Source organism: Megalopta genalis, chromosome 2 (assembly GCF_051020955.1).
Source record: "Megalopta genalis isolate 19385.01 chromosome 2, iyMegGena1_principal, whole genome shotgun sequence".
Classification (NCBI taxonomy): domain Eukaryota; kingdom Metazoa; phylum Arthropoda; class Insecta; order Hymenoptera; family Halictidae; genus Megalopta; species Megalopta genalis.
In genome coordinates, this window is record NC_135014.1 from 11518088 (window position 1) to 11545744 (window position 27657).

The window sequence follows — 27657 nt, forward strand, 5'->3', positions numbered from 1 at the left end:
AAATAAAACCGTTGGATCATTGAAAATTGATCGGGTTCCCGACGGCGACGGCGCCGTAGAGAGCGCCCCGGTTCCCTGCGGATCATCGAATTTTGAGGGATGAATCGGGGCTCGACCCCTCGGGCACCGTTACAGACGACAGCCCGGTTATTAATCTTCCGTGAAAAGACTATGGATATGAGATATTGCGAGAATATCTCACGGCCTGACACTTGCTAATATGCAGGGATATCCTATTATTACGCGGAGATTACGCGGCCAGAAATACTCGGTAATAGTCCAATAAATGTGTCGGCGAGATTAATACGGAATTAGGTTGCCTTCCGGCATGAAATCTCCGCTCGGCGAGCGACGCGATGCGCGTCGTCGCGCGTGCCGCGATTTCGGGTCGGGCCCCCCGGGCCCCCCCGGGGAATCATCGGCCGATGTTTAACGCGTCGGTAACGAGCCGAAACGATCGGCAATTTCGACGGAATCAATTTCGCAAAAGTTACAAGCCGGCGAGATTGCCGTCGATTCGGATGCGCCGGCGAGAGCAGTTCGCGTCGGTGCGAACTCATTCGATTAGGAAGATTAACAGGGCCGCGTGACACGGATTCTGGGTCCGCGATCCAACGGCGGGTTGGTTACCGCTGCCTGAAAAATTCACCGTCCCCGCGATCGTTCGATCGTATTTCAGAAGGCTTTCCGCGCGACTAACTTGATTCGCCGCGAACCGACGCCGCGATTCCTCGATCAGAATTTAATAAGCTCGCGAGAAAAAGACGGATGGTCCCTTGGTAATCCCCCCCGGGAGCCAGCGGGGCCCGCGATTATTCATCATCCTGCATCGTAGATGAGCCAGTTCGAATCAATGCGAGCCAGCCGCTTGTCGATCAAAAACTCCCTGTCGTCTACTTTTTGACGGCTGTCGGAAATCTTCATTTAGCCTCGGCTTTATATAATAATTTCATTGAATTCTATTTATTTATTTAGTTGGTGTACGCGAGTTATAAAAGCGATGCAAATATATAATTGGTACAATAGTTGCATGCTTGTATTCCTCCCCTATTTTAAACGGAGATGAAATTGATTGGAATAGATTCTTATGTAGTGTTGTGTCATTGTAATGAATTTTGTTCGTGAATTGGAATAAATTTGTGGTAGAAATTTATATGGATTCAAGAGAGGGCGATGTTAATTATAATGAATTTTTGTATTCCAATCGTGATAGATTGTCAATAGAAGTTTAAATCGATTGATTTTAAATAAGAGTGTTGTCGATTATCATGAATTTTCAATTTGATTATACTGGATTCTAAATAAAGAAGTTTATATTCTAATAGATTTTCAGTAGAAGCTTAAATGAATTGATTATAAGTGCGATGTCAATTGAAATGAATTGTTAATCCAATTAAATTAGATTGTCAGTAGAGAATCCAAATTTCACTACATTTTCAATGAAAATTTAAATCTCAGATGATCTTAAATGGAGGGCAACGTCAACCATAATGAATTCTAAATCCAATTAGAATAGACTTTTAATAAAAGTTTAAAGTTTCACGTTCTCCTAACAGGAAATTAAAAACAGTTCGCATTTATAATTAATTAGTCGCTTCTCAATTTTCGTTCCGCTTACAATCGGGCCGAGATCGATTTTCGATCGCTATCTCGCGCCACTGTGCGGCTCCTCCTTGCAGCCCCCTTGCAACCCTTGCAGCCCCTTGCACCCCTTGCAGCCCCTTGCAAGGAAAGTCGATTTTCTTCCGGACCCCGGCACGAATATTTGCGCCGGAGGTGTACCGACGAGTAATCAAGAACTCGCTGACCAAAGCAGTTCCTCGGGAAATTAAGGATCAATATCGCTTCATTTATATTCATAATGATTTTCCGATATCCTGCGCCGGTCGTACGCGGCAACCGGGCCGCCAATACATTTTTAATTCCGCGCGCAATACCGCTCGAAAAATATTTAATCGAAGGAGACGAGAACGTAAGCCGACCAGGCCGGAGTATTATATTACGACTGTTGGTTCAGCATTAACATTCGGACGCCGACGTTAACTCGGGATACAAATTCGAGCTACGGGGTCGAATCCGTGTCTTCTCCGTCGGGAAGGCAAAGATTATTATTCGCCGAACGAACGGCCAAATATTTGTCCTATAAGCGAGATAATGTTCCTATTACTCGTCTCATTTCCTTCTCTCCTCGTTCCTCCGTCTTCGACCGACGCGTCTCGGAAACCAGCGCGGACTTTATCAGAAAGAAATACTCGGTCGAGAGAGGAGACTTCTTCCCGCGTGAGGGTGAAATTCACGTCGAACTCGGGGTGGGAAAAAACTGCGGGAAATCGCGCGATCGACGAAAGCGGATTCGTATTAATCCTTTGTTTATTCGGTGATCGTTAAGAAATTTTTACGTCGCTTTCGAAAACAATTTCTACGTCGCTATCGAAAACAATTTTCACGTTAAAACTGATGCTTAAAAAAATTGTTAAAAATGTCAAAGTTACGCGCGAGCAAAATAGCCTTGACATCGCGCGTGCAAAGTGAGAATAATCGTGGAGATTGTAAACGGTGTGTCGCAGCTTCGAGAAAATGTCTCGGAGTTAACGCATCTACGATATCTCAAAGTTAACCCTTTACACTCGGAGCCATTTTAAATGTAAATCTAAAATGATTTTTCCGACCTACGCTGTCTCTATTTTATACGACAGATCGTATTTTATGCTTGTGACTTGTACAACAGTTTATACTTTGAACAATTTCTCGAATCTAAATTTTCTTGATGTAACAATTATTCTGGAATGTGATCTAAACATTTTTTAGTGGTGCCTCGGGGTCACCACGCGAGCGCAAAGGGTTAATTGCGTTACTTAGAAGCACCGATCCATCGTAGCATAAATATTCGACTTGAATCGCGCCCTTCGGTCGCGACGAAATCGACGGCCCGAGAAGACGTTCCACGACAGGTGCCGTTTATTCGTCGTATCCTCGCGGCGAGCGAGCCCTTTGCTCGGCGGCGCGGGCTTTCCTTGAATAAAACAATCTGTAAAAATGGAATTTTGCATAAAGAACCGTCGGTCTAATTTTTAATAACGTCGAATGAAGGTCTGCCGCGGACGGGCCGCGAATGTTACGCGATTTCATATTAACACATGAAAATCCTTGACCGAGGGAAACGAATTTTCGTTTAACCGCCGCGCGGTCTCTGTAAATTCCGTGCAAAACCGTTTTTAATAGAGAGCTCCTTGCCGCGGAAACGTTCTAAATAAATCGGATACCGGTGCGCGCCGCTTGAACGTTAATACATGAAAATCCGCCGACAGAGGAAATGAAGTTCGGTCGGCCGGGAGTCGCTGTCGGTCTTTGTAAATTATACTTCGGCAGAGGCGTTTTATTTTGGCTCGGGGGCGCTCCCACCCCCTCGTGCACCGATAACAATCCGTAATGAGAGCGGCTCGCGTCATTTCCTTTATTATTCGAGGACGGTCCATCTTCGAGGTACGCGCGGCCGCTGGAGAGACAGAGATAGATAGATAGATAGAGAGAGAGAGAGAGAGAGAGAGAGAGAGAGAGAGAGAGAGGAGAGGTCCGTTATTCGAGCACGGTCTGCGGTGTTCGATCATCGGTGGTCCTCGTTCTAATTCCTCGGCGACCCGTTTCCATATCGATGAAGCGCGGCCGCGCGCCGAAATTGCTTTCGGGACGACGCTGTTCGAAATCGTCCCGGGATCGGCGCTCGCGTCCACACGAGACGGATTCACCGGGCCGCGTGTATCGTCTTTGTTGGTCGCCGGTATATATATATATATTTTTTTTTTCTACCCTCCCTCGTTCCGGCGCTCTTTTTCGCTCGGTATTATTTTTTCTCTCTTTTTTTTTCGTCGGTCAAACGAGACAGAAAAAGGCGGCCCACACAGCCGAGGCCGAAATCGTTCGATCGCACCGATCGACCCTGATCCGCCCCGGGTTGTCCACGCTCGCGTGATTCCCGACGATATACCGTCAGCCTTTCCGCGTCATTGGCGTCGTTCAAGCGACGATATTTTACGAGGATAAATTATAACGGCCGCATCGCGTCGCCTCGCCGCATCGGCCACGAATATCGGCCTGAACGGCCGCCATTCACCGGTCCATCCTCGCCACGCGCTCCCACGGGCTTCTCTTCTCTTCCCCGGAGTAGCAGGGTTGGTCAATTTAACGATTAATGCCTAATTATTGCAGTCAATGATCGATGAGGATGCGCCGGGGTCTTACGCGAGTCGCCGATCGGTCGGCGAAGACGATTTTTATTTTCTAGAAATATACGCTCTCTATGATTTTTATCGAGAGGACATTGACACAGGAATTGTTTAAAACCGACAGGTTTGGTCGATTGTTGCATTGGGATGTTCGGGGAGCGATTTCTCGAAAAAATTTTGTACCATGAGGACGATAAAAAAGCGCCGTGTGCTTTTATTGAAAGATTAGAGTAAAAATCTAATAGTAAAAATCTAATATTTTAGGTTAAAAATCTATACTAAAAATCTAATACTAAAAATCTAATATTTTAGATTAAAAGTCTAATACTAAAAATCTAATATTTTAGATTAGAAATCTAATATTAAAAATCTAATATTTTAGATTAAAAGTCTAATACTAAAAATCTAATATTTTAGATTAAAAGTCTAATACTAAAAATCTAATATTTTAGATTAAAAGTCTAATACTAAAAATCTAATATTTTAGGTTAAAAATCTATACTAAAAATCTAATACTAAAAATCTAATATTTTAGATTAAAAGTCTAATACTAAAAATCTAATATTTTAGATTAGAAATCTAATATTAAAAATCGAATATTTTAGATTAAAAATCTATACTAAAAATCTAATACTAAAAATCTAATATTTTAGATTAAAAGTCTAATACTAAAAATCTAATATTTTAGATTAGAAATCTAATATTAAAAATCGAATATTTTAGATTAAAAATCTAATACTAAAAATCTAATATTTTAGATTAAAAGTCTAATACTAAAAATCTAATATTTTAGATTAAAAGTCTAATACTAAAAATCTAATATTTTAGATTAAAAATCTAATATTAAAAATCGAATATTTTAGATTAAAAGTCTAATACTAAAAATCTAATATTTTAGATTAAAAGTCTAATACTAAAAATCTAATATTTTAGATTAAAAATCTATTATTTTCAATTAAAAATATATATCTTAGATTATCTATAATATCTTAGATTAAAAATGTAATAATTTTCGAATAAGAAACAGGACTTCTACGAGCATAAGTTATCGAAGCTACCAGAAATGTGTAAAAAAAACCGATAGAACAATAGATCTTTAAACGATATCCATTGGAAAAATCGTGTTTAATTTTCTCGCGAAAGAGAAAATCGCTTCTTCGACCAATAGAATGAAACAGTTTCCGAGAGAGGCAGTTTTCAATCTGCCAAGCGGAGACGCAGCTTCAGCCGGGAACGGGTTGTTTGAGATACCCTTATCAAACGTTAACACGCCCGCTAACGTATTCGACGTAAGTCGGATGAGGAACTTCGCGTATAAAACACCGTATCCCCGACTTTGGTCTTGTTAGATCGCGGCCAGACGAACGCCGACCAGGTTGTCTGCGGTTTAACGCATTACGGTCTTTCTTCCGGAAGTTGGCCGCGCGGCAAGATTAAATCTACGCGCGATATTAAAACGTTCCTTTCATCCTCGCGTAATCGATAATAAAGAAATCAGCCTCCCGGAGCTACGATCGCCATCCACGAACTCGTCCGAGATAGGTTGCATTAACTATGAGCTGGAAAACTTCGAGCGGAGAACAGCCAAACTTATTGTTTAATTATTAACACGTTGATGTGCGCGATGATTTTGGAGATGCGTCGTTCGTTCCGCGTGTTGTTTGATATAGCAATTGGATATTATCGCGAATTATACGTGAGCGAATAAGTCGAATAATAAATCGAATAAAAATACGTCTACGTGACAATTGATCCGAGCAAGATCGTGGTTGAATAAAAATTAATTGGAATTTATTTGACGATTTAAGCCTTCCGAGTAAAATAGCTTTTTTTTAAAAAAGACCACGTTCACAAATGGTCGACGATAAATATTATCATTAATCGCAGTGAATTAATATTGACACTGACAGTAACATTGACATTAATATCGAATTACCATCGACATTAATATCGAATTAACATCGAATTAAACGATCGTCTCTAAAAAAAACTCTCAATTCTCCCAAGTCTGAAAAAATTGAGAATACAATTCGAACATTGCGGAACATCGTTTTCTCTAACCCTTTGCACCCCTGGCGCCACTAAAATGATTATATCACGTTCCAAGATAACTTTCATATCATCAAAGCATAGATTTAAGAAATCTATATTAAAAGTGTAGTTGTTACACGAGTCACGAAACTCAATTTCATAAGCATAAAGTGCACGTTGTTATACAAAGCAATAATTCCGACAATAAGTCAAAGTTAAATTATTTTAGATTTACAGTTAAAATGGCATCGAGCGCAAAGTGTTAAAAACTCTCTCTCCCAAGTAGATGAAATTAATTGTTCGATATCGTTCCTCCGAACATCGCTTTTCCAATCAAGAACAATACGACGAACACTTGGCGACGTCGGAGTAGTCGAGACGATAATTAAAAAAAATCCAAAGCGAACGCGACGTCGCGCGTTAACCGTGTGCAAATCGATCCGTGTATCGAGGCAGAGCTCGCAGAGGAGAGACACGGGCGTGCGACGAAACGGTAATTAATTAAAAAGAAGGCGCTCCGTTGTCGATCGCATTCCGTTCGACGACTTTTCGCAGCAGCGGGGCGGCATAACAAACGAGAAGGAACTGGCAATGTGGGTCAAGATCGACCCCGGGGCTGCCGAGAGAGGTATTAATCGCTTCCATCGGCGGGTCTCGGAGCGGGCGGACTGGAAGAGGCCGGGGGTTCGTTCGTTCGGTATCTGGGTATCTCGGGTAGCAGGTTCCGAATCGATATCTCCACTTTTAACCGTGTCTCCTCCCGATTATTATCCCCGTAACGCGGTGAATTGGCCTTCTATCCATTTCCGGGTAGGAAGCCGACGCCGGCCGGGCCCCGGGGTCAAAGGCACCGGCCGACAATTAGGATCCCGGTTCTCGAGGGCTGGAGGAAGAGGACGTGTCCCTGTCCCTGTCCCGGGAAGAGAATCCGCGCCCGATAAAGGTGCCCAACGGAGAACATAAATTCGACGATCGTGCCTTTGTGGATCGGGACGGCGAGCCGGCGGAACTTTAGGGCCAATCTCGGTGGGTGGTGCTCTTCCTCTCTCTCTCTCTCTCTCTCTCTCTCTCTCTCTCTCTCTCTCTCTCTCTCTTTCCCTTTCTCTCTTTCTCTCTCTTCCTTTCTCTATTTCTCTCGCTCCTCGGCTTTCCTCGTTCGAGGACGAACGATCCTCCGATCTCCGAAGAGAGGAGCTCTTTTCACCAGCCGGAGAGAACGCGGCCCGCTATTCTCTTCCTAAAGACTTCCCAGAGACTCCTTTCGCGGCGCGTAACTTTTCCTTCGAGCCCGCCCACCCTCGCCACCCTTGTCCCCGTCCTCGTCCTCTCGTGCTCGTCCGAGGAGAACGCTCGTATCGGGAGGTGGCCGCGAATAAATCCGTTTCGTTCCTGCTGGCCAGGCTCTCCTCTACACCTTCCCACCAACCCTCGGCGAGAGCACAGGCTCAACGGTGGATGACTCGCGGCCCTCTAACCACCCCTAACGCAGCCCCAAACCCTTGCAGTCGCAGCTATTCTAATACGAGATATTCACGGCGTTTCTCTTTGTTTCTTTATTTCTTTTATTCCAACGAGATGCAATTTTCGAAGAACATTTTTGAGACATTGCTTGGTAAATTAGTCCTTCCAATTTCTCTGAGAAATTGTGTAAAATTATATCGTTTTTAAAAACAGATTATTCCGTTTGAAAAGATGTGCGAGTATTGATTAAAATTTCATATTAATATTAACGCTTTAATGGCCGCACGCGTCTACGTAGCGAAACGTCGCCAGGGGCTGCGGCAATGTTTATGTAAATTCGTGAAATAATTCGACACGAACATACGTATAAAACAAAAAGAACTGCAACAACAATAACGACACGTTTAATGTACGATAAATTTAATATTCTTCCTTTGTGCGATAATTATCGTCCGCGTAATTATTAGAGCATCGCAAACATGTTGCGTGAGCGGCCATTAAAGTATTAAAAATGTCATATTAAATGCTAATATTGATCAGCGAGTTGAATATAACGCGCAGACATCGTTAAACGTTTCCAATATTTTCGTCGTTCGAACCGGTCGCCGTTTCTCTGTCGCGAACGCGCGAAATCCGCAGACCGGCTGGCAATAAAAATGAATCTCGAAAGCAAGTCGATCGTTGGTGGCACCCATGCGTGGACCAACAACGTCGCGACCCTCGCGACGTGTCAACGTTGCAAACATGCGGCAACAATAAAGTAACCCCCTTCGGTACGGCCGAGTTTGATGCATAATGCACGCACGGTAGCAGCCGAGTCGCGAACTACACCGTGAATGAGTAATGTGCGCTGCGATAATACTTCGAAATTGCTCGAACGTTTTTGCTATTTTGCATTCGACTTAGGCGATTTCGTCGCGTCTAAAAACCGCGTCGTACGGTAATGTCTCCCTAGTTGACGCTCAGATTGTCCACAGTTTTGGAGAAGGAGATACGACTGTTCGAGCTTTGTGGCTCGTTTTTTATGGTTATCGATTGTCAACGACTATAAAAACGAGTTGCAAGGCTCGAATAATCGCATCTCCTCTTCCCAAATTGTCCATTTTTCTGCACAATCTGAGCGTCAGTAAGGGAGACATTACTGTATTCGCAGTCCGCAAACAAGACTCGCCGGCGATTCGAGCTCGGTCGGGCTGCGAGCGTTCGATCCAAGAGGCGAAAGGGTTAAAAGATAAGATCTGAAATCCGCGGGGAAACAAAGGTAAGCGATCCATTCTCTCGTTTGTCGCCGGTACAATCGCGTCTAAAGCACGTTGCCGGATTTTTCAGAGGCCAGAAGCTGTCCGAGCGCGGGATGAAAGTGCTTTAAAACACTTCCACACGGAGTTCCTCGAAGACGACAACACACGCTCGGATGTCTCTGCGTTCCCCCGCGCAAAAACTGCAAGTTTCATCACACGTAAGTGGTATCTGTTTCTCTCCTGTCCTCCTCTTTTTGTCCGGCGCGCGAGCATTTCCAAAGGTGCGCGCGGTTGCGGACGTGTGCCATCTGCGCGAATTCTAAAATGCACAGCTGAGAGCCACATGGCTCGCTTTCACTTTCTCGAGGCTCGTGATTATCTCGCAAAAACGTCTCTCGGGTCGAAAAAGGTTCGCGGCTATTTCGATCTATCTTAGAACGCTTCGAGAAGTCCGCAGGAATTTTGAAACGGTTCAAGATATTTGGATCGATTTTAAAAAGAAGGTCGAAACATTTGATACACGTATTCGTTGGACTTCGGATTATAATTTAGACGGAACAGAGCGATCTAGCGAACAGGTCTCGCCGAATTGAGAAGTCCCGGAAAATCGGGAATTCGAAACGTAAGAAGACGCGGAAAGGAGAGCGCGCGAGGAAACGTGGAAAAAACCGCAGCGAAGCGTTGGAAGAATGGCCAGCATTTGGAGTCGCCGTTCCGGGGGATGGATCGAAAGGTTGCTCCCCCGGAGTGACCCCCGCGGTTTCCAGAGCACAGGGGTGTGTATCGATCGTCTCTATTTTCTGATCGCGAAAGTGTCACGGGCAGCGGAGAGAGCGAGAAACCGGAGACAAAGAAAACGAAAGACACGGCTCTCTCGGCGGTGTGCCCGGTCTTTTCACCGTTTTCCCGGCTTTTCCTCGGAGGACTTTGTTTTCGCGTCGGTTAACGAGAAACGCGAGGAAGACGAGACGCGGGGACAGAAGATAGTGGAAGCGAGAGGAAAATCGGAGCGGCGGCGAGAGGGTCTCGTTGGCGGGGCGGGGCTGTCGTCCGAGCGCGCACAGCTCGTTTCGTTCCGCGATAGATACTAGCAGCCGGAACGCGGGCCCGGACCAATTAATCTTATCGTTAATTAATTTCGAGGCCGGTCGGCCGCGCACCGCGCCGCGCCGCGCCGCGGCACAGGCTAAGTGTCCATCGGATAGGAAATCGATCGGAATCGGCGCCTGTTTCGAGCGGTACCGATTGCTGATCGGGCATGCGCCACCACCAGATATCGTTGCTCTCTGATATCGTTAAGGGAGCTCGGTGGCATTGTCGCGCACCGGGATATTCGACGGATTTTCCCGGCCGAAATTATTTTTCTCGCTTAGAACCGCTCGAAAATGTGTACCTGCCAACTTATTCGCGGTATTTTACCTCGCAGGAAATATTAAATCCTTGTTAATGTTATTTCGACTTTCCAGTGCATATATTTATGCATGTATTTCCATACATATATATTATATACATGCTATTTATATTATATATATGCTATATATATATATCATATATATGCTATTTATATTATATATATATATATATATATATATATATATATATATATATATATATATATACTATTTATATTATATATATGCTATTTATATCATATATGTATATGCATTTATATGATACATATGCACTTATTTATTTATTGATGCTTGAAGCCGGATGGTTTATTTAGCAAACGCAGGGTACTTTCCGTATTCCTACGAAACATTGTTTGAGGAAATAATAAATTATTCGTGCGCGATCTGTCCATTTTCATTGCGATCCCAACCGAGCCAGACTTTTTCGTACGAATATATCATATTTCTTCGTAGACGCGAGATGCCATCCATCCGTCCGCGTTTAAATTCAGATTTCACGTACGAAAATTCTCTCGTTTTAAATCCTTCGTCTCGCCTTCCGTGGTATGTTCGTTACACACGTGGACTGCGAATTTTTATGCGGAATACAAATTGTCCGCATAATTTAATTGCAAGAAACAGAAATTAAATATAACAGTGCTTCTCGGTTCTTTCTTTCGTCGCTTCGACGGATACAAAATAAGACATTGCCTTCGAATCTTTCGCCTGTTTTAAACCGCGATCATCCAATTTTCTCGTAAATCCGTAAAATCTAAATATTCTCGACGAATCACAATTTTTCGTGAAAATGATCGTCTCTTCTCTTTCAGATAGCGGCTTAAATTGTGGCAAAAAGATAGTTAACATTGTATGGAGCAACGGGAAGATAAGATACGATCATTTTCACGAAAAATTAATATTCGTCGAGAATTTTGCTGATGTTATGGACACTCCTGGCTGCATCCCTTCCACGCGAATGGCAGAAAAGCGCGAAGAAAATTCATGGTTTATCGTCTCGCGACCGCTTCTACAATTGTAATCGCGTTCCAGATAGGCAACTCGTTGTTTCGCCTGCGACGGTTTCAGACGATATCGAATTTTTGGCCGGCTAAACGCGGCAAACAGACCGCCGCGCGGGCGCTCGCGCGCGCGATCGTTGTTGCGCGTAAAATCAGTGGCGCTGCGGGAGACACGGAATTACGGTGTAAGCCGGTATAGGGTCGTCACGCGATAATACTCGGCACCGCATTAATGTCGGTGCTGCCGGTAATTCCCATTTAATAATCGCGGGTCGTATGTTAACCCATCGTATCCGCCGCGGCCGGACCTAATTACGCGGCGTCCGAGCGTGTCTCTGCCAATGAACGTTCACGAGTCTCGCGGGTCTCGCTCAAATATGCTCGCGGATAATATTTTCATTAGCCGGCGGCCGGCGTCGAATTAATCAGCCGAGTGGCGACGCCGCGCCGCTCCGCACCGCTCCGCTCCGCTCGGCGTCGCGAGGGACGCGGACGTCTCAGGACGTCGTCGGGACGCGCGTCGGTCGGACACACGCGCGTTCTCCGCTCCGCTTCCAAGATCGAGATACATACATACATACATACATACATACATACATACGTACGTACATTCTATGGCGGATACTTTTGTCTCGCCTCCGGTCGAACGGCAGAAAAAACAATGCACGCCGGGAGAAGAGAAGAAGGAAAAATTGCGGGCCGGCAAGGTCCAAGATGCTTTCAGCAGCGCGACACCGCCGGATTCCGTCCTCTCGTCTCCCGCACCGTCGTCCGGCGCGCCGTTGCTTGCGTCTCTATTTATGTTTGTATCGCGTTTCTATTTGTTCCGCGCATTCCTTTTCCTTATTTCCCTAGCGGATCGTGGTCGCGAGCAGACGGTCGCTCGATCTCGCTCCGCGCACGGCCATGTGCATCGTTTTATTCCGCTCGTATCTCCGCGCGGCGAGTTGTTTCGCGAAGGTTAAAGACCTCGGACGATGCGCCGAGCCGGCGAAACCGGCAGCACGACGACACGACGTCACGACGACATAGACGACGACAGTCGAAGCCGGAACTTTCCACCGGCTCAGAAGCTCAAGAATGAGAGAGAGAAAGAGAGAGAGAGAGAGAGAGAGATCGGTTGAGCAAAGAGGCGGACGCGGCGAATTGTAATCGGTGATCGCCGGATGCTGCATACCCGCCACCCGACTCAATTCGACTCGAGACTCGAGTCGACTCGACTCCTCGAGAACCGGGTCAAATTCTCGCGCGAAGAGAGAGAGAGAGAGAGAGAGAGAGAGAGAGAGAGAGAGAAAGAGAGTCGAACGAGTGGCCTAGAATCGGCCTAGAGCCTCGTCGTCGATGCCACCCTCGGCCTCCGGTGCCGGCATCAGGAATTTTTCATGACTCGAATCGAGCCCTTGCCGCCTAAGTGGCGCACCCTGCGGACCCCTAAGCTCCTCGACTCCGATAGCCGCGATCATTCCTCCCCTTTTCACCTGTTCGGTAAACCTATCGCATTCGCGCGTCGCCTCGTTGTCTCCTTCACCGTTTGCACTGCGAACAGCGTCCCCGAGGATCCGCTAAAAATTAGAGATCACGATATTTTCGACGTCTCTTGTCGGTAAATGTAAACACAGCTGTCGCATCGGAACTGTTCGATTGACCCGTTGCACTTTGATCTCTTTCTTTTTGTTACGTTGATTAACGCTTGTTAATAAATTCATAAATGGTAATGAATTGCAACAGATCAGGTTATAGTTGCGACAAAAAGTATACGTAGACCTCCTAAAACGGGAAATGTTTAATTTATCTCCGTGAAGCGTGTCGACTGCGAGTTATACGAACTAGAGATACGGTAGGTCAGAGGTACTATTTTAGGATTAAAATGCCTTCGATTGCAAATGTTTAATGAACAAATATATCTGTTAGTTTGCGAGAAGTTCGCAGCTCGTGTCTATTTTTCGAATGTGATGTATGCAAACACTGTCGCTTAGTGATTGCCACGAGCACTGAAATACATTGCTAATTCATTATGTTCGAGACAGATGTCATTATACATGAGTTTCTGCTTTAAATACGACTCGACTAACAGGTAGAATAATATTATAATTATTATATTAATAACAATTAATAAATTATTATTAATTTATTAATAATAATATTATTAATAATATAATAATAGTGATAATAGTAATAATAGTAGTAATAATAGTGATAATAGTAATAATAATAATAATCGTAATAGGAGCAATAGTAATAGTAATAAAAGTAATAATAATAATCGTAATAGGGACAACAGTAATAGTAATAATAGTAATAATAATAATCGTATAGAAACAACAGTAATAGTAATAATAATAATCACATAGGAACAACAGTAATAGTAATAATAGTAATAATAATAATCCTAATAGGGACAACAGTAATAGTAATAATAGTAATAATAATAATCGTAATAGGGACAACAGTAATAGTAATAATAGTAATAATAATAATCGTAATAGGGACAACAGTAATAGTAATAATAGTAATAATAATAATCGTAATAGGGACAACAGTAATAGTAATAATAGTAATAATAATAATCGTAATAGGGACAACAGTAATAGTAATAATAGTAATAATAATAATCGTAATAGGGACAACAGTAATAGTAATAATAGTAATAATAATAATCGTATAGAAACAACAGTAATAGTAATAATAGTAATAATAATAATCGTAATAGGGACAACAGTAATAGTAATAATAGTAATAATAATAATCCTATAGAAACAACAGTAATAGTAATAATAATAATCACATGGGAACAACAGTAATTGTAATAATAGTAATAATAATAATCGTAATAGGGACAACAGTAATAGTAATAATAGTAATAATAATAATCGTATAGAAACAACAGTAATAGTAATAATAATAATCACATAGGAACAACAGTAATAATAATAATAATAATTGTAATAGGAACAACAGTAATAATAATAATAATAATCGTAACAGGAGCAATAAAATAATAAAAGGGAAAGATTGTTAAAAATATGAATTTTGTTCGCCCGTAACCGTTATAAATCGTCCCTGCGGTCCGGAAATTTATTAACAAAGACCTGTTAATCAAGCCAGCCGTGAAAGAGATCACAGCGCAAGGGGTTTAAAGTCGCGGGAAGCTGTGAAAACAAAAACAAAAAGAAGATAAAAAGAGGGGATGTTCAGCATTTTCCACGCGCGGCGCATGGGATTTGCAACGTCACGTATCCGGTGCTGTTCGCTGCGGCACAGCGGTTGTTTACAAACACGTCTAAAAAAGTATCGCGCGTCACTGTCAGATCGGCCGGAGCGGGCTTCGCGTGATTAAATATTCACTGGCCAGCATCTATACGGAGTCGCGTTATCCAATTACACCGCGCGAACACATCGCTCGTTAAAGCTTGCCCGAACCGCGCGTGCATCGCTCGGCCACCGTGTCTGTCGTCGTCGACGACGACGACGACGGCGACGTTATTCAACCGGATTGAATTCTTCACTTCTTTTTTGGAGGGGGGAGGGGGATTTGTTCGGGCAGTTTTCGTTTCGCGTCAGCCCGGACCAAAGGTTTCCTGTTTAAAAACCATGGAGTCTCGAGTGAAGGAAAAGCGAGCATCCCGAGGCGGAAACTTGCGAAAATAACGAAAAAAAAACACAAGAAAAAAAAGGAAAAATGCCACTTGAAGATCTCGGATAGGAGGTTCACTTCAGCATCCTCCGAGCTCGCCGGACCTTGCCCCGACGGATTACCATCATTTCCGGTCTCTTAAAAAATCCTTTGAGCGCGGCTTCCTTCCACAATGACGCGGAACTGCGAGACTCCTTCGCAAATTGTTTCCCGGTAAATATTTTTCGGCCCTCAAACGTTTCGTCGCGGAAGTCAACGACGGGTTATTTTTCGCCCGAAGTTCAATTAGTTTTAGTACAGGAACGAGAAAACGTCGTTTTTAAATGCTGTCATTAATAGCAATCGCTATTTTCGAAGACGATTTTTTAGCCATTGTCTAGCCGACTGGTCCTTGTATTATCCGAACAAGATGTCTACCTCGTAACCTTGACGTAACCTCGACACGACCTTGACGATACAACTCCTCGTTGCAGAGCGACTCGAAAAAGAGTGAACAAGAGCGTCAAATTCCCAAAAATACCGAAATGGGGTTAACACTCGACACCGAGAAAAATAATCGACGCGCGCAGAAAAGATCATAGTGATTCTGACCGACGTAAAAGACAATGCCCATCGTCGTCGGACCACGCGGCCTGACGCCCATGGCATGCCATTTGTTTAACGGCGGACGGGATCGGCTTACGGGCGCATTAATCCGCAGAATACCTCCGGTTAATTAAGTGATAGGTAATTAGTGTGATTCAGTGGCTCGCGTAAATCTGATCAAAAGAGGTAATATGGGCCACTAACGTCTAGGCGCGGGTAATAATTGTCCAGGTGATTACGTATTCCCATAACGGGGGTCGGAATGCGGCGGGCAACAACGATCCCTCCCGGTGTTTTCGCTCGGCTCTATAAAACATCTAGGAATCGGACGCGGAAACCGAGCCGGCTAAACAGCAAGCTCGTTAACTATTTAAGCGACGCGTGGTCGGGATACGCGGGATCGTTTATTCATAACTGTCGGTTCGTGTCCGCTATTAAACGTCAATTATTTACCGGCCGGATCAATTTTTGTCGGAACGATCGACGGAGACCGGTCCGTTCTTTCGTGCAACGACGCCGGGCGTAGCGACGCTCCGACGGCGACGGAACGAACGAACGCGGGGCCTCCTCTTTTCTCGAAGGGGCGAGGAAGGCAATCTCGTCGGTAATTGTCCGTGAGCGGCGCAAAGATTGCGGCCAATTTCGGATCGTCCGTGCATAAGGAACGCCGGCTCCCCTTTTTTCGACCACGGGAAACGCTTGACCGCGACCAACGACGATTGTCTACGCGAAGCGGAGAGGGTCGCTCGTATTTTCCCAGCTCGAATTGCGCTCCCCGAGAAGCTGACATCTTCGATCGACGATGAGTCGCCCCTCGACGAGCCTGGAAACCCCAGGAATTGGATAACGAGGGGGATAAATACAGCGAATTCTCCCTAATTGACGCTCAGCTGGGAAACGAAAATGGACAATTTGGGAAGAGGAGATACGATTACTCCAGCTTTGTGGCTCGTTTTTATAGTTGTTGACAATCGATTACCATAGAAGAGAGCCGTAAGGCTCGAATAATCGCGTCTCCTCTTCCCAAATTGTCCATTTTTGTGTGAAAGCTGAGCGTCAATTACAAAGAATTTACTGTAGATCCGAATTTAGGACAAATTCGAAATGATCGTACGATCATGTAAATGGCGAAACTTCGGTGATGATTAGACTGGATCTTTTAATGCGTGATGGAATCCGGGACGGTCGAAGAGTACAGGACACTCTATTTTTTTTTTATTGTTTTAACGAGTCGAATGCACAAAGTTGATATTCCTTAATTATATTACCGCTTCCACATTTGCGATAAAAAATGGGAAATACGCTACTTCTAAATCTAGACTCGAAAATTTTCCTTCGTCGACCAGAAATTTACTCGTCGTTTAGAATAAAATAGAGATTCTGTTAAATCTGGTCGACTTCGACAAGCGTTTAAGCAAATTAGCCTTAAAAAAAAATCGCTTCGCTTGCATTTTAAAGGATCTGGACGCGTCGTAAACGCACGAAGATATGATAGCGACGCGATTTGGCAAGCGATTCGTTCGCTGACGTCGAAGGACTTGCTTCTACGGCTATTAGAAAAATTGTCTACCCGCTAGAAGAATGTCCGGTAGAAGAATTTAACGTTCAGCTATGTCGCAAAGAAGAAAAGCTCCCCTCTTGTGTCCCGAAACAATCGTTCTATCGAGACTGGTTTAGAGAGAGAGAGACTTCCGGTACGAATCTTCTTTCGTCGAACCGGCCAAAGGGTTTACACGGTGTCGCTTTTCGGGAGTGTGTATCTACGGGTCCTTTGTAGAAACGTATCTTCCACTGGAACAATGTCTGACGACCTTTGAGGGCTGCGTGGCGCGAAGAAGAAGGATCTCTCGGTGCAGCTCTTCTATCGATTTCCTCTTGTCTCTCGAAGCAGTTGGAACTCGTTTAGGGCGAGAGCGGGTTAATCCTCGTCCCACATACTTCATCGGAAAAGGATTAGAAAACGGTCATCTGTACGAAAATCGTCGGGCCGGATCTACATGCAAATTCTCGTTCTCGTTAATCATTCTCGAAATATCGAAAGAAAGGGGGCTGTTTCTTTCATCGACTAGAAAAGGTCCCCTACAGCGAACATGGAATAATGATACAATTAGTTTTCATTCGGTATGCACCTTTCTTGCGTGTGCTATAACTGCATAAAGATCCGCAGTCCGGTCATTAGCATTGCACTTGTCACCGGGCTGCGGATTTTATGCAGTTGTAATCGAAATTGTCGAGGACAATACGAAACGTATTATCGCCGAACTGGGAATCTTTTTGTGCGAAATTCATCGCCTCTTAAATAGAAATTAGATCAAAATGTGTTTCTTGTTTTAGCGCTAGATTTACGGGAATGAATGACGGGTCATTGATTTTTTAATTTACGATTATTCGTGTCGTGAAGATATGTTTGTGAGTTATTCATTCAATTTATTGCGACAAGTGTTGCAATAACGCTTGCTAAAAATCAGAATAAATATTACAATAACGCTTGCTAAAAATTAGAATAAATAGTACAATAACACTTGTTAAAAATCAGAATAAATGTCTTATCGTTACTTTTATGAACTAATATAAAACAGCTGTTTTTTCTGCTCCGTCAATCTAGTGTTAATGATGTTAATACAGCGAATGTTGTAATTTACGATTATTCGTGTCGTGAAGATATGTTCGTGAGTTATTCATTCAATTTATTGCGACAAGTGTTGCAATAACGCTTGCTAAAAATCAGAATAAATATTACAATAACGCTTGCTAAAAATCAGAATAAATAGTACAATAACACTTGTTAAAAATCAGAATAAATGTCTTATCGTTACTTTTATGAACTAATATAAAACAGCTGTTTTTTCTGCTCCGTGAATCTAGCGTTAATGATGTTAATACAGCGAATGTTGTGCAGCAGTTTGAAATTCTTCTAACTACGTAAAATCCGCGATCAAATTATGATTTTCGTCGTTCTAATTTGCCTTTCTTTTTCTTTTCAGCGAAAGTTCAACTGGGTTCAACATCTGGGTCATCAGCGACGGGATTCAATAAAGGGTCGTTCAAATTTCGTAGACGAGATTTGAGTCGAATAAATATTCCAAGATATTCCTGACGTGCTTGTTCGACGTGAGCGACGTGCAAGATTCGTTCTAAATTTAATCAGACACACAATTAACATTTAGACTGTTACAGAACAGTTTTATCTCCCGCGAGAATCCGACGTTTTCCTCGAGATCGTCGCGGCGAATTCGACTCCTCCAAAACAGAGGAGCCGTTCGGCTGCAACGACTCGGCCTCTGGATCTTTGACGATCGGGCGGAATCTTTGGACGGTTAATGAGCCGTCGAATCCTGTGAACTTGGTAGTGGTCGGAACACGTAAACGCCGAGGTGCTCCGAAACGGTGTAACACAGCCCGAAATTGACTAAATGTTTCGGTCGAATGGATCCGTTTCGGCGCGGCAGGTGAGCACGTACGTCGACTAAGAGAGATGGAGAAAGAGAGAGAGAGAGAGAGAGAGAGAGAGAAAAGTTTTGGCGCGGGTCCAGAGCTCGGGAAAAACCAGTCCGCGTACGAAACTCGACGGATGAAGTCGTCCGAGAGAAAGAAAGAGGAGAGACGCAGGCCGCGACAAGCCAGGAAAACGATAGAAACCGGCGGATGAGGCGGCAGGTAAAATAAATAAAATCGTCTTCTCCGGGCTCGTCCCGATAAAACAAACGCGGCCCGGAACCGGTTCGAATGCAGAGAGAATTTGATAAACGCCCGATATATCGCTCGAAATAACAACACTGTCGCGGAGATAACCAAACCTCGCGATTAGATGTTCCACAACCGAGCGGATCCCATCCTCCGCGCGTTTTTCCGGGTCTCGGCGAATTTTCCTCTCCTGTTCCGCGTTGCCCCTGTTCGCCGTATTTACTTTAAAGGATTACGTAATTAATTTAGCACGCTGAGTGCGGTTTAATGTGCCCTGGGCCGCGCGTCCGCCACGGGAAAAGGTTTCGAAACGGCGCAGAACTTCTGTTGTTCGCCCCTTTTCCGGTCTTTAATAATTTTCTTACGACGCGCGTAGAACGTTGCAGTTTCTAATGCTTCGAATTAGCGTTCTCGCTCTCGCTCTCGTTCTCGCCGGTTTCCCAGATTTCGCTGGGTTCTGCGCGAAGCAGACCGTGAGGATTTCTTTGTGAAAAAGTGCTGAAGGAAAAGTACTAAACAATTTTCTTGCGGCAGGCTCGGACTTCGAGAGAAGTTGTATCTCAAGCGTTAGGGGAATCTGCCATGCACAGACAGAGCAGTCGATCTTCGTACTGGATTTCTTCGAAAACGTGAAACGTTCTACGAAACAAATTTATTGCACACTTTCGCTTCAGTTTCTCACGCAGAACGTTTGCGAGTAGAGTAGAGTAGAGCAGAGCTGGTGTACGTTTGTCTTATAAATTTCGATGATTTACCAAGAGAAATCGTCTCGCAAACTAAGGAGTCCAAGAGCCAATGCAATCAGAATGCTGCAGAGTTTACAACATAGTCGACTTCGGACTCGATTCTCTCGGAAACGGAGCCATGCCCGGCAAAATTTCATTTCACATTTTTGCTTCAGTTTTTCACGGTGAATAAGCTCGCGTACACTCGCGCCCCGAATTTCGATGATTCACTGAGAAAAATCGCCTCGAGAGCCCAGCGAGATGGAGGAGCACCGGCGATCTTCATCGGCGGAAAGTGATTCGAACGCTTCCGGATAAGTCAAAAGATAGCGATCAGACTGGTCTAGGATTCTAGCAGAAAGCCAGAAGAAGGTGAGAAATAGAGCGATAGTTCTACCTAAGCCATCCTAATCTAGTTGGGAGAGTCCGAAGATAATTGGAGGGCGTGGGAGCGGAGATCGAGCGAGCGGCGGGTCGGTTCTTGGATCCTCGTCGAGGGACCGGGCGGAGATCGAGAGGGATCGCGGAGATCCTTTGGAGCGTGTTCAGCCGACTTTGGCCGAAAGTTTCGGGGATCGTTTTCGGGGCTTTTCGGCCGTGGAGCCGAGTAGAAGGCGAGTAGACGGCAGCGGATAAACTCGGAATAGAGGACGGACGCAGGCGCGTGGTCGCGCCTACGGGCCTCGGTTCTCGGATCCAGCTATCGATTCGGCTGTCTTACAGACTCCTCTCCGAGGCCCGATGAATAAAAATGACATGCTAACGAGCGTGGTTCAGCCGGCTGAAACTAACTCCGGTAACGCGCGCTCGCGAGAGACGCGAGCTGGCTCCCCGCTTCGTTTCGTCGTCGCTTGGAGCCGATCCGCGCGCGGCTTCGTTCCGGAACGGACGGAGAGCAATCGGCATCCAGCCGGGAAACAATCGGTGGAGGAGCGCCGAAACAGTCTCCTTCGAGTCACCGGTGCGATTAATATTCGAGCGGATCGTTCGAGCGGAAACGGTTGAATCCGTCTCCGCGGCGGAGACGCGCCGTGCGCTTCGTGGAAGGCGAAGCTCTTTTCTTCTCGGCGGCGGCGAGACGAAGGCGAACCGTCTCTCGGTATCGAGCGCGTTATCCGCGCGAAACCGATGCCAGAACTCGCCTGAAAACGCCCGCCGCCTCGACGAAGCTGATCGCGAACTTCGGTGTCCCTTCTTCGGCAAATTAACGCCGTGCGAGGAATAAATTGACGCCGGTGCGTCGAACTCCGAAGAATTCCATTGTTCCTCCTCGTCGCCGACGGATGTCTCCGCGGCAGTCATCCGACACCGCGCGTGCAACCATGCGGTGGGCGCCTTGCTCGGTCGGCGATGCTCTCCCTTCGGCCGGCGCTAATCGCGGGCAAAACTGATTCACGAGGCCGGATTTCGGGCGAATCGGTGCTTTATCAACGCTAAACCTACCGAGCCATAAGCGCGACTGACGCACATGCTTTCATGAGAACAATAAGATCGGATTTATGGAAACCTTGTACGATTTCTGATGCAATATACGCACGCTTGCAGAAGAAAAATACACGATGCAGTGAAATTAATACGTTCGTTCGCTGAACTGATCCGGTGTCGCTAATCACACAAAATACAGTGATTTCTCCCTAATTCGCGCGCCTGGATTGCGCATAAAAATGGATCATTTGGGAACAGGAGATTCTTCGAGCCTCGTTTTTATAATTGTTGACAATCGGTATCTCCTAATCGTATCTCCTAATTGCATCTCCTGTTCCCAAATTGTCCATTTCTGTGCGCACTCTGAGCGCGAATTAGGGAGACATTACTCTAACGCCAATTCAAAGCGGAATATATCGAAAAATTGCTCGCAGAAACTCGCAGAAACGTCTTTATAATATCAGAAATTGTAGATGAAAAAAGCAGATACCAGTCATCTTGACTTTCTTGGTAGTTTCAGCTTTCTCCGCGTTCGCTAGCAATGTCACTAGCGTACTCAAAGCTCCATTTATCGCACTCACCGTGTCAACGCCAAGTTTCTGCGTAATTCCAAAGCAGCCTAAAAAGTGCGTGAAAATATATGGAAATCAATATTTTCAAAATGATGTAAAGTGACCGGTACCCGGTTTCCATGTAAATTCCTTTCTGAGAGAAGAAGAAGAAGAAGAAGAAGCTCGGACCCGTTGCGCTCGATAGAAACTTCCGATGCTTAAAATTAGACCACCCGTGCTTGACTTAATGCATCGAAGGAGAGAACTGTCGTCGTAAAGTGTCGGTCGTTCGCAAGACGGTCCCCGGGGATCGTCGCGTTCGGAAATATTGCAGAGAGCGGCGCGGAGGATGCTCGATGTTAAAAAGCGCCCGGTAATCAATGAGAGAGAGATAAAGAGAGAAAGAGAGAGAGAGAGAAAGAAGAAGAAGAAGTTTGATCCTCTTTCGCGAAGGGTTTCACGACGCCGCAACGGCGGCGGAGGAGGGATGCACAGTGTCGAGCATATTATTGGCATCCTTGTTTCGCTTGTTTCCGGTTTGGGTACGCTCTAAATGCATAAACATCCGCAGTCTAGACTGATAACGACGAGGCCCCTGTTTGATCAGTCGGCGCGGTGCGCCGGGCTGCTGCAAAAGAAAAAGCAAAGAGAGCGGCAAGAAGAAAGCATTCGGAGAGCAGCGAGCAGCAACAGCGTCAAAGGGAAGAGCCGGATATAATTGGTCGTTGATTCGAAATTGAAATTCCTGTTGCACAAAAGAGTTTCCGTTCTACGAGCCGAGAGGTTATTTACTTATTTATTCTCATTAATTGCGATTTTATCCGCGGACGTGTTGTTCAGCTCGAACCCTTTCTACTCGCGGGTGGAGCAGAGGGCGCGGAGGGAGGAGGGGGCGACGGTATCATTTGACTGGCCAAATTTGTTCGTTGTCACGTCGAGACGTCTCTCCTCCGCGCGTCGAATTAACGACGGCACGCGAACGCGTTGCTTGCACGCCGACGGGGATTCGACTTCGAACCCCGGCGAAGAGAATCGTTCCGTTCGCGTAATTAAATCCCCTTAATTGCCGGCGGATTGGCGCGCTCGAACGGTTCGGTCGACGTAAGTCTCCTCCTCCGTAAGGACGAAACTGTACAAGACTTTCCACCCTAATTTTCCTTCCGCGAGCGCGTTCGAGATCGAATGACCGCGACGACGACGACCGACGTTCGCGAGACACAACGGCGGGGTGCTACTACAGTGTGCTACACACCTCTAATTAGACCGTGGATCTTGCTGCAAATTCAATTCGCGAGCCCGCTATTTATTTTAATGAACGTTTTCAGCGGCCGAAGAAAGCCAGCTTTTTCTGCCTTTATTTCGACGGACCCGCGTATAACAGCGTTTGCTATAAGCGCATAAAGAGACCGGGCAAGTCTGAGGCAGAATGAATCTCTTAGTCGGCGAAATGAAATTTCCCGGTGCTCCAATTGCCACAAAATAAATTTCGCGGAGCGTAAAGCAGCAGAAAAATCGGGGGAAAAATGCCCCCCCCCCCTACCCCGCGCGCAAACATAGATCGCGACAAAATAAATAGGCGCTTCTGTTAAGCAGTTTATTAACGCCGTGACAACCGAGCATGCACGGCGAAACGGTGGTTATCGGCCTTTCGAAACAGGGACACGCTCGACATTGGATTAACTCCGGTCGTTTTGTATCAAAAGTTTCGCATCACGTGTGTGTCTTATTTTTTATCCGCTAGATTCGAATGAAATATTAACACAATTTATATTTTAGAAAAGCAACACATTATTTCCCGGTCTCTTTGTATGCAAATCGTTCGACGAACTGTGTCGTCGCTGGGGCCCCGCGTCTTTTACAATTACAAATTGCACGCGGTTAGTATTTATTATTAGTATTTATATTGTGTTTATTATTCTTTTAATGACGTTAACACGGTGAAAGTAGTGCAACGGTGTTTGCAAGTTCTTTTCGCGTCGTCGCAGCTCTGCGTTCATCCATTATTAATTATTTTAATATTATATATTATTATAACGATTAATTATAATATAATATAATATAATAACATGATACAATATAACTATAATATATTATAATAATTAATTATAATATAATATAATAATATACCTATAATATATTATAATAATTAATTTGTAGAAACTAGAATCTAATTATTAATTAATTATTAATATTGTTCGAAAGTTTATTTCCACGTCTTCCTATCGACACAATCAAATCTTATTTAACCTTCGAATCCACAGTTTGCTCGTACCCATGAAATTTCTCTCCTTAATTACCTAGTAATTAAATCTCTGTTTGATATTTCGAGACGTTTAAAAAATCATTCCCGCGGTACTACGACGAAATAAATTAATTTGCCGGCGAAAGAATCCAAGGAACGTTAGCCACGGCGAAAGGAAGGATCACGAGATCCGTCATTGTCGCGCTGTCTCCGCGCAATCCGAGCACCCGAGCGACGCTCGGAGCACCTCTTAGTCAGCGAAAGAAAATTTTCGTTCGCTGTGGTCCCGATAAAGCAGCGGTTCCCGCGGCGTGGGTGGGTTTCCGCGGGTGTTCGGCGCGAGACGGGAAGATGAAGGAAGCCGAAGGGCTGATTAGGCATCGCGGAGGATCGCGGCGGCGGCGGCTAGACAGAAGTCGGGAACGAATGTTACGTGGTGGTTCCGTTGTGCGGCTGACACCGGGGATTAACATATTCCGGCAGTGCGGCCACGTAGGGCATTGCAGTCACGCGAGCCCGCCCCGCTGAAAATCTTGCTGAAAGATTAGAGTTCCGCGATGTTCCGGTCGCGCCCCGTCCTCTTCCTCCTCGTCGTCGTCCTCGTCCTCGTCCTCGGCTCTGCCAGCCGCCTCTTCACCCGGCCCGCCCTCCTCCGGGCTCGCCTTACACGCGGAATACTGAATTTTTTATTTTCCCCCGGTACTTTTCCAATTACCTCGGACAGAACAGGGCCCGGGTGTCTCTCGTTTTCCTATTCTCATTTCGCCGGGGCGTTCTTTCGCGTCGCGTCCCGTCCCGTCCCGCCAGATACCGGCGGAACGGAGACGAGAGAGAGAGAGAGAGGAAGAGAGAGAGGCGGAGCGGTCGTTGAAGAGAGCCGCGGGCGGATCGCGACGTCCGCCTCGAGTTTTGATTAAAACTAAACGGCGAATAAAAATTCCGCGGCGCGAGACTCTCTGGAAACGTGATCCCGCGGGACGGCTCCGGGCCGCTGACGATCGATCATCCGCACCCATCGGGCCCTTTTTACATTGGAACATCATCGAGCACGGTGTGCGTTGCTGGACGACGTTTTTGGAAATGCTGCGAAGCCGGCGCAGCGAACCGACCGCTTCGAAGGGACATATTGAGATAGAAGGGAGAATTGAGGAAGAGAGATATTGGGCCCATTTCATTCTCTGGGATGATTGGGCACACTGTGTACCCTTTAAAAAAGTTCTTAGAACCGATTATGTAAGTTACAATAAATAGTATTCGTAGATGTAGATTATATTCAATAAATATTGTATATATGTGCGCGACATGTGCGAAATAATGAATATTATTTATTGTAATTTATAGCATTGGTTGTAAGAAGTTTACTAAGGTAATTGAGAATTTTTTAAACATATATATATACGTAGAATTGTATGCACAATATGTCGAAAAATATGCAACATGCAAAATATGCAAAATGAAAACAATATTTTTGAATCCTCAGATGGCGAAACAATTTCCATGGATTTATCTATTCGCTAAAAAGATACGCGTTTCTACCAGTGAGAAAAGTCGGCAGCACCGCTGGAAATTAGGTGACAGGAGCGTAAATACAGGTGGCCGTGGATAGAACGTCGGCGATCCTTGGCACACGTGTTTCCGTCGGTCGAGGTAGGAAAGAATGGTTTTCGAAAAGAGGCATCGGGGGCGAAACACCGTCGGCGAACGAAGATTAACGCGGACGTTCTCGAGGCGACCACGGCAGCCTATCGAAGTGAAGTGGCCCCGGCGCTGATGCCGGCCCGGAAAAAATGTCTTCGCCGGTGGTTCTGGCCGAGGGAAGTATAAAGTTCGGTCTCGAATCGAAAATCGATGTTCCGCCGATGCCTTCGCTAAGTGCCGTTCGGAGTATCGCCGCTTCTTCCTCGGAGCGGGTCGTTGAAGAATACCGAACAAACGAGAAAACGTCCGCGGGCTAGCCACCTTCAGACGATTCTTTATCCTGGCTGGGAGTGCGATGCCGGTGTCAAGGAAGCTACCGCTTCGGGATCGTTTCTCTGGACGCGTGGGATGACGGATCCGAGTAGCAGCGGCAGCAGCTTCAGGCTCTCTTTGTCCCGGAATTTACTATTCATCTATTGTTTGTTCCCGACCTGAGTACGGTGGTCAGGGACCAGCGACACATTTTGAGGATTAAAGGACCACGGATCTTCTTCGCGGGAATGTAACCACTGCGTGTGTGCGAGGATTGTTTATTCATTTATTGTTTGTGCCTTCGACCACGGTTTTTATGGCACCCCTTCTGGACGCGCTCATTTTTCTGTGGAACTCGATGGAACTTGGGGAAATTGGGGTGGAAATTGGGATTAATTGGGTGATATAATATAATATATAATAATAGAATTATATAATAATATAATCTATATAATATATTATATAAAATATATAGCGCGAAGCTGCTAGATTAAATTCATTAGTCAAGCATATGTTGGAACAAAACTCGTGCGAAGTCAACACTGTCAAAAATAAGTCGCTATTTCGTTCCTGTTAGTGGGGATAAATGCAATTAGTGTGGTTAAATTCCATTTTGCATAAAAATATGATTATCACTAAAAATATAATGACCATTAAAAATATAATTATCACTAAAAATGTACTAATTATTACTAAAAACACATCCAAATGCAATGTCAACGAGTCGAAATAATTTCGGAACCCGATCCGCCGATCCCGCGAGGTTTCTCCATCGTGTTCGCCCGGTTTTTTCGAAACCCATCGCCCTTCGTCGAGCACCTCGAGTAGTCCAAGGACAAGAAGGAAGCCGTAGGACTTTGGAACGCGGCGTGGATCGCGCGAGCGAGCGAGTCGAGCGAGTCGAGTCGCGGCGCCTCGATGATTTCGCTCGTCTCGTGGAAAAACCGCAAGCAAGAAGACGGAGTACACTTCCAGCCGACGCGAGAAAGACGCCTCTGCTAAACGAGAGAAAGAGCCGGAGATAAGAGCGGAGACGCGTTCATCGATCTCGAAGGGAAGCTCCGTGGGGATCGGGGACAATTACAAAACGCGATACGTCTTTGCCGGCGGCAAGAAGCCGACGGTGTCTCGACGGGCGCACAGTGTGATATTTCGATAAACTAGAGGTGCATACCTTGATTCTCGATAATTATTTTTTTCTCGGTTTTTCATTATGTCGAGGTTGTAGTTACGACTTGCAATGCTGATTTATCATTCCTTTCAACATGATTTAGTATTTTGAGTAAAATATATATTATTGCTTTATATATATCCTTTTATATTTAGATATTATATTTGATGTTATATTTATATAATATAATATTATATTTTACTTTGTATATTTTATATATTTTATATATTCTATATATATTTATATATTGCTTAAAATGACTAAGCCACGTCGAAAATGATTACAGTGTCAGCCAACCAATCAATTACTGAGAAATCGCTTCGG

General features: G+C 45.0%; 1 protein-coding gene across 1 annotated transcript in view; it reads left to right on the plus strand.

Moving 5' to 3' along the window:
* Positions 1–26827, plus strand: part of LOC117227202 (uncharacterized) — a 36583-nt gene extending 9756 nt beyond the window's left edge. Inside the window, exons 2-3 of the mRNA XM_076518452.1 lie at positions 9045–9174; positions 18570–26827. Of these exons, the coding sequence (XP_076374567.1) occupies positions 9045–9174; positions 18570–18682 (243 nt within the window). The 3' untranslated portion in view covers positions 18683–26827. The remainder of the gene's footprint in view (positions 1–9044; positions 9175–18569) is intronic.
* Positions 26828–27657: the final 830 nt, after the last annotated feature.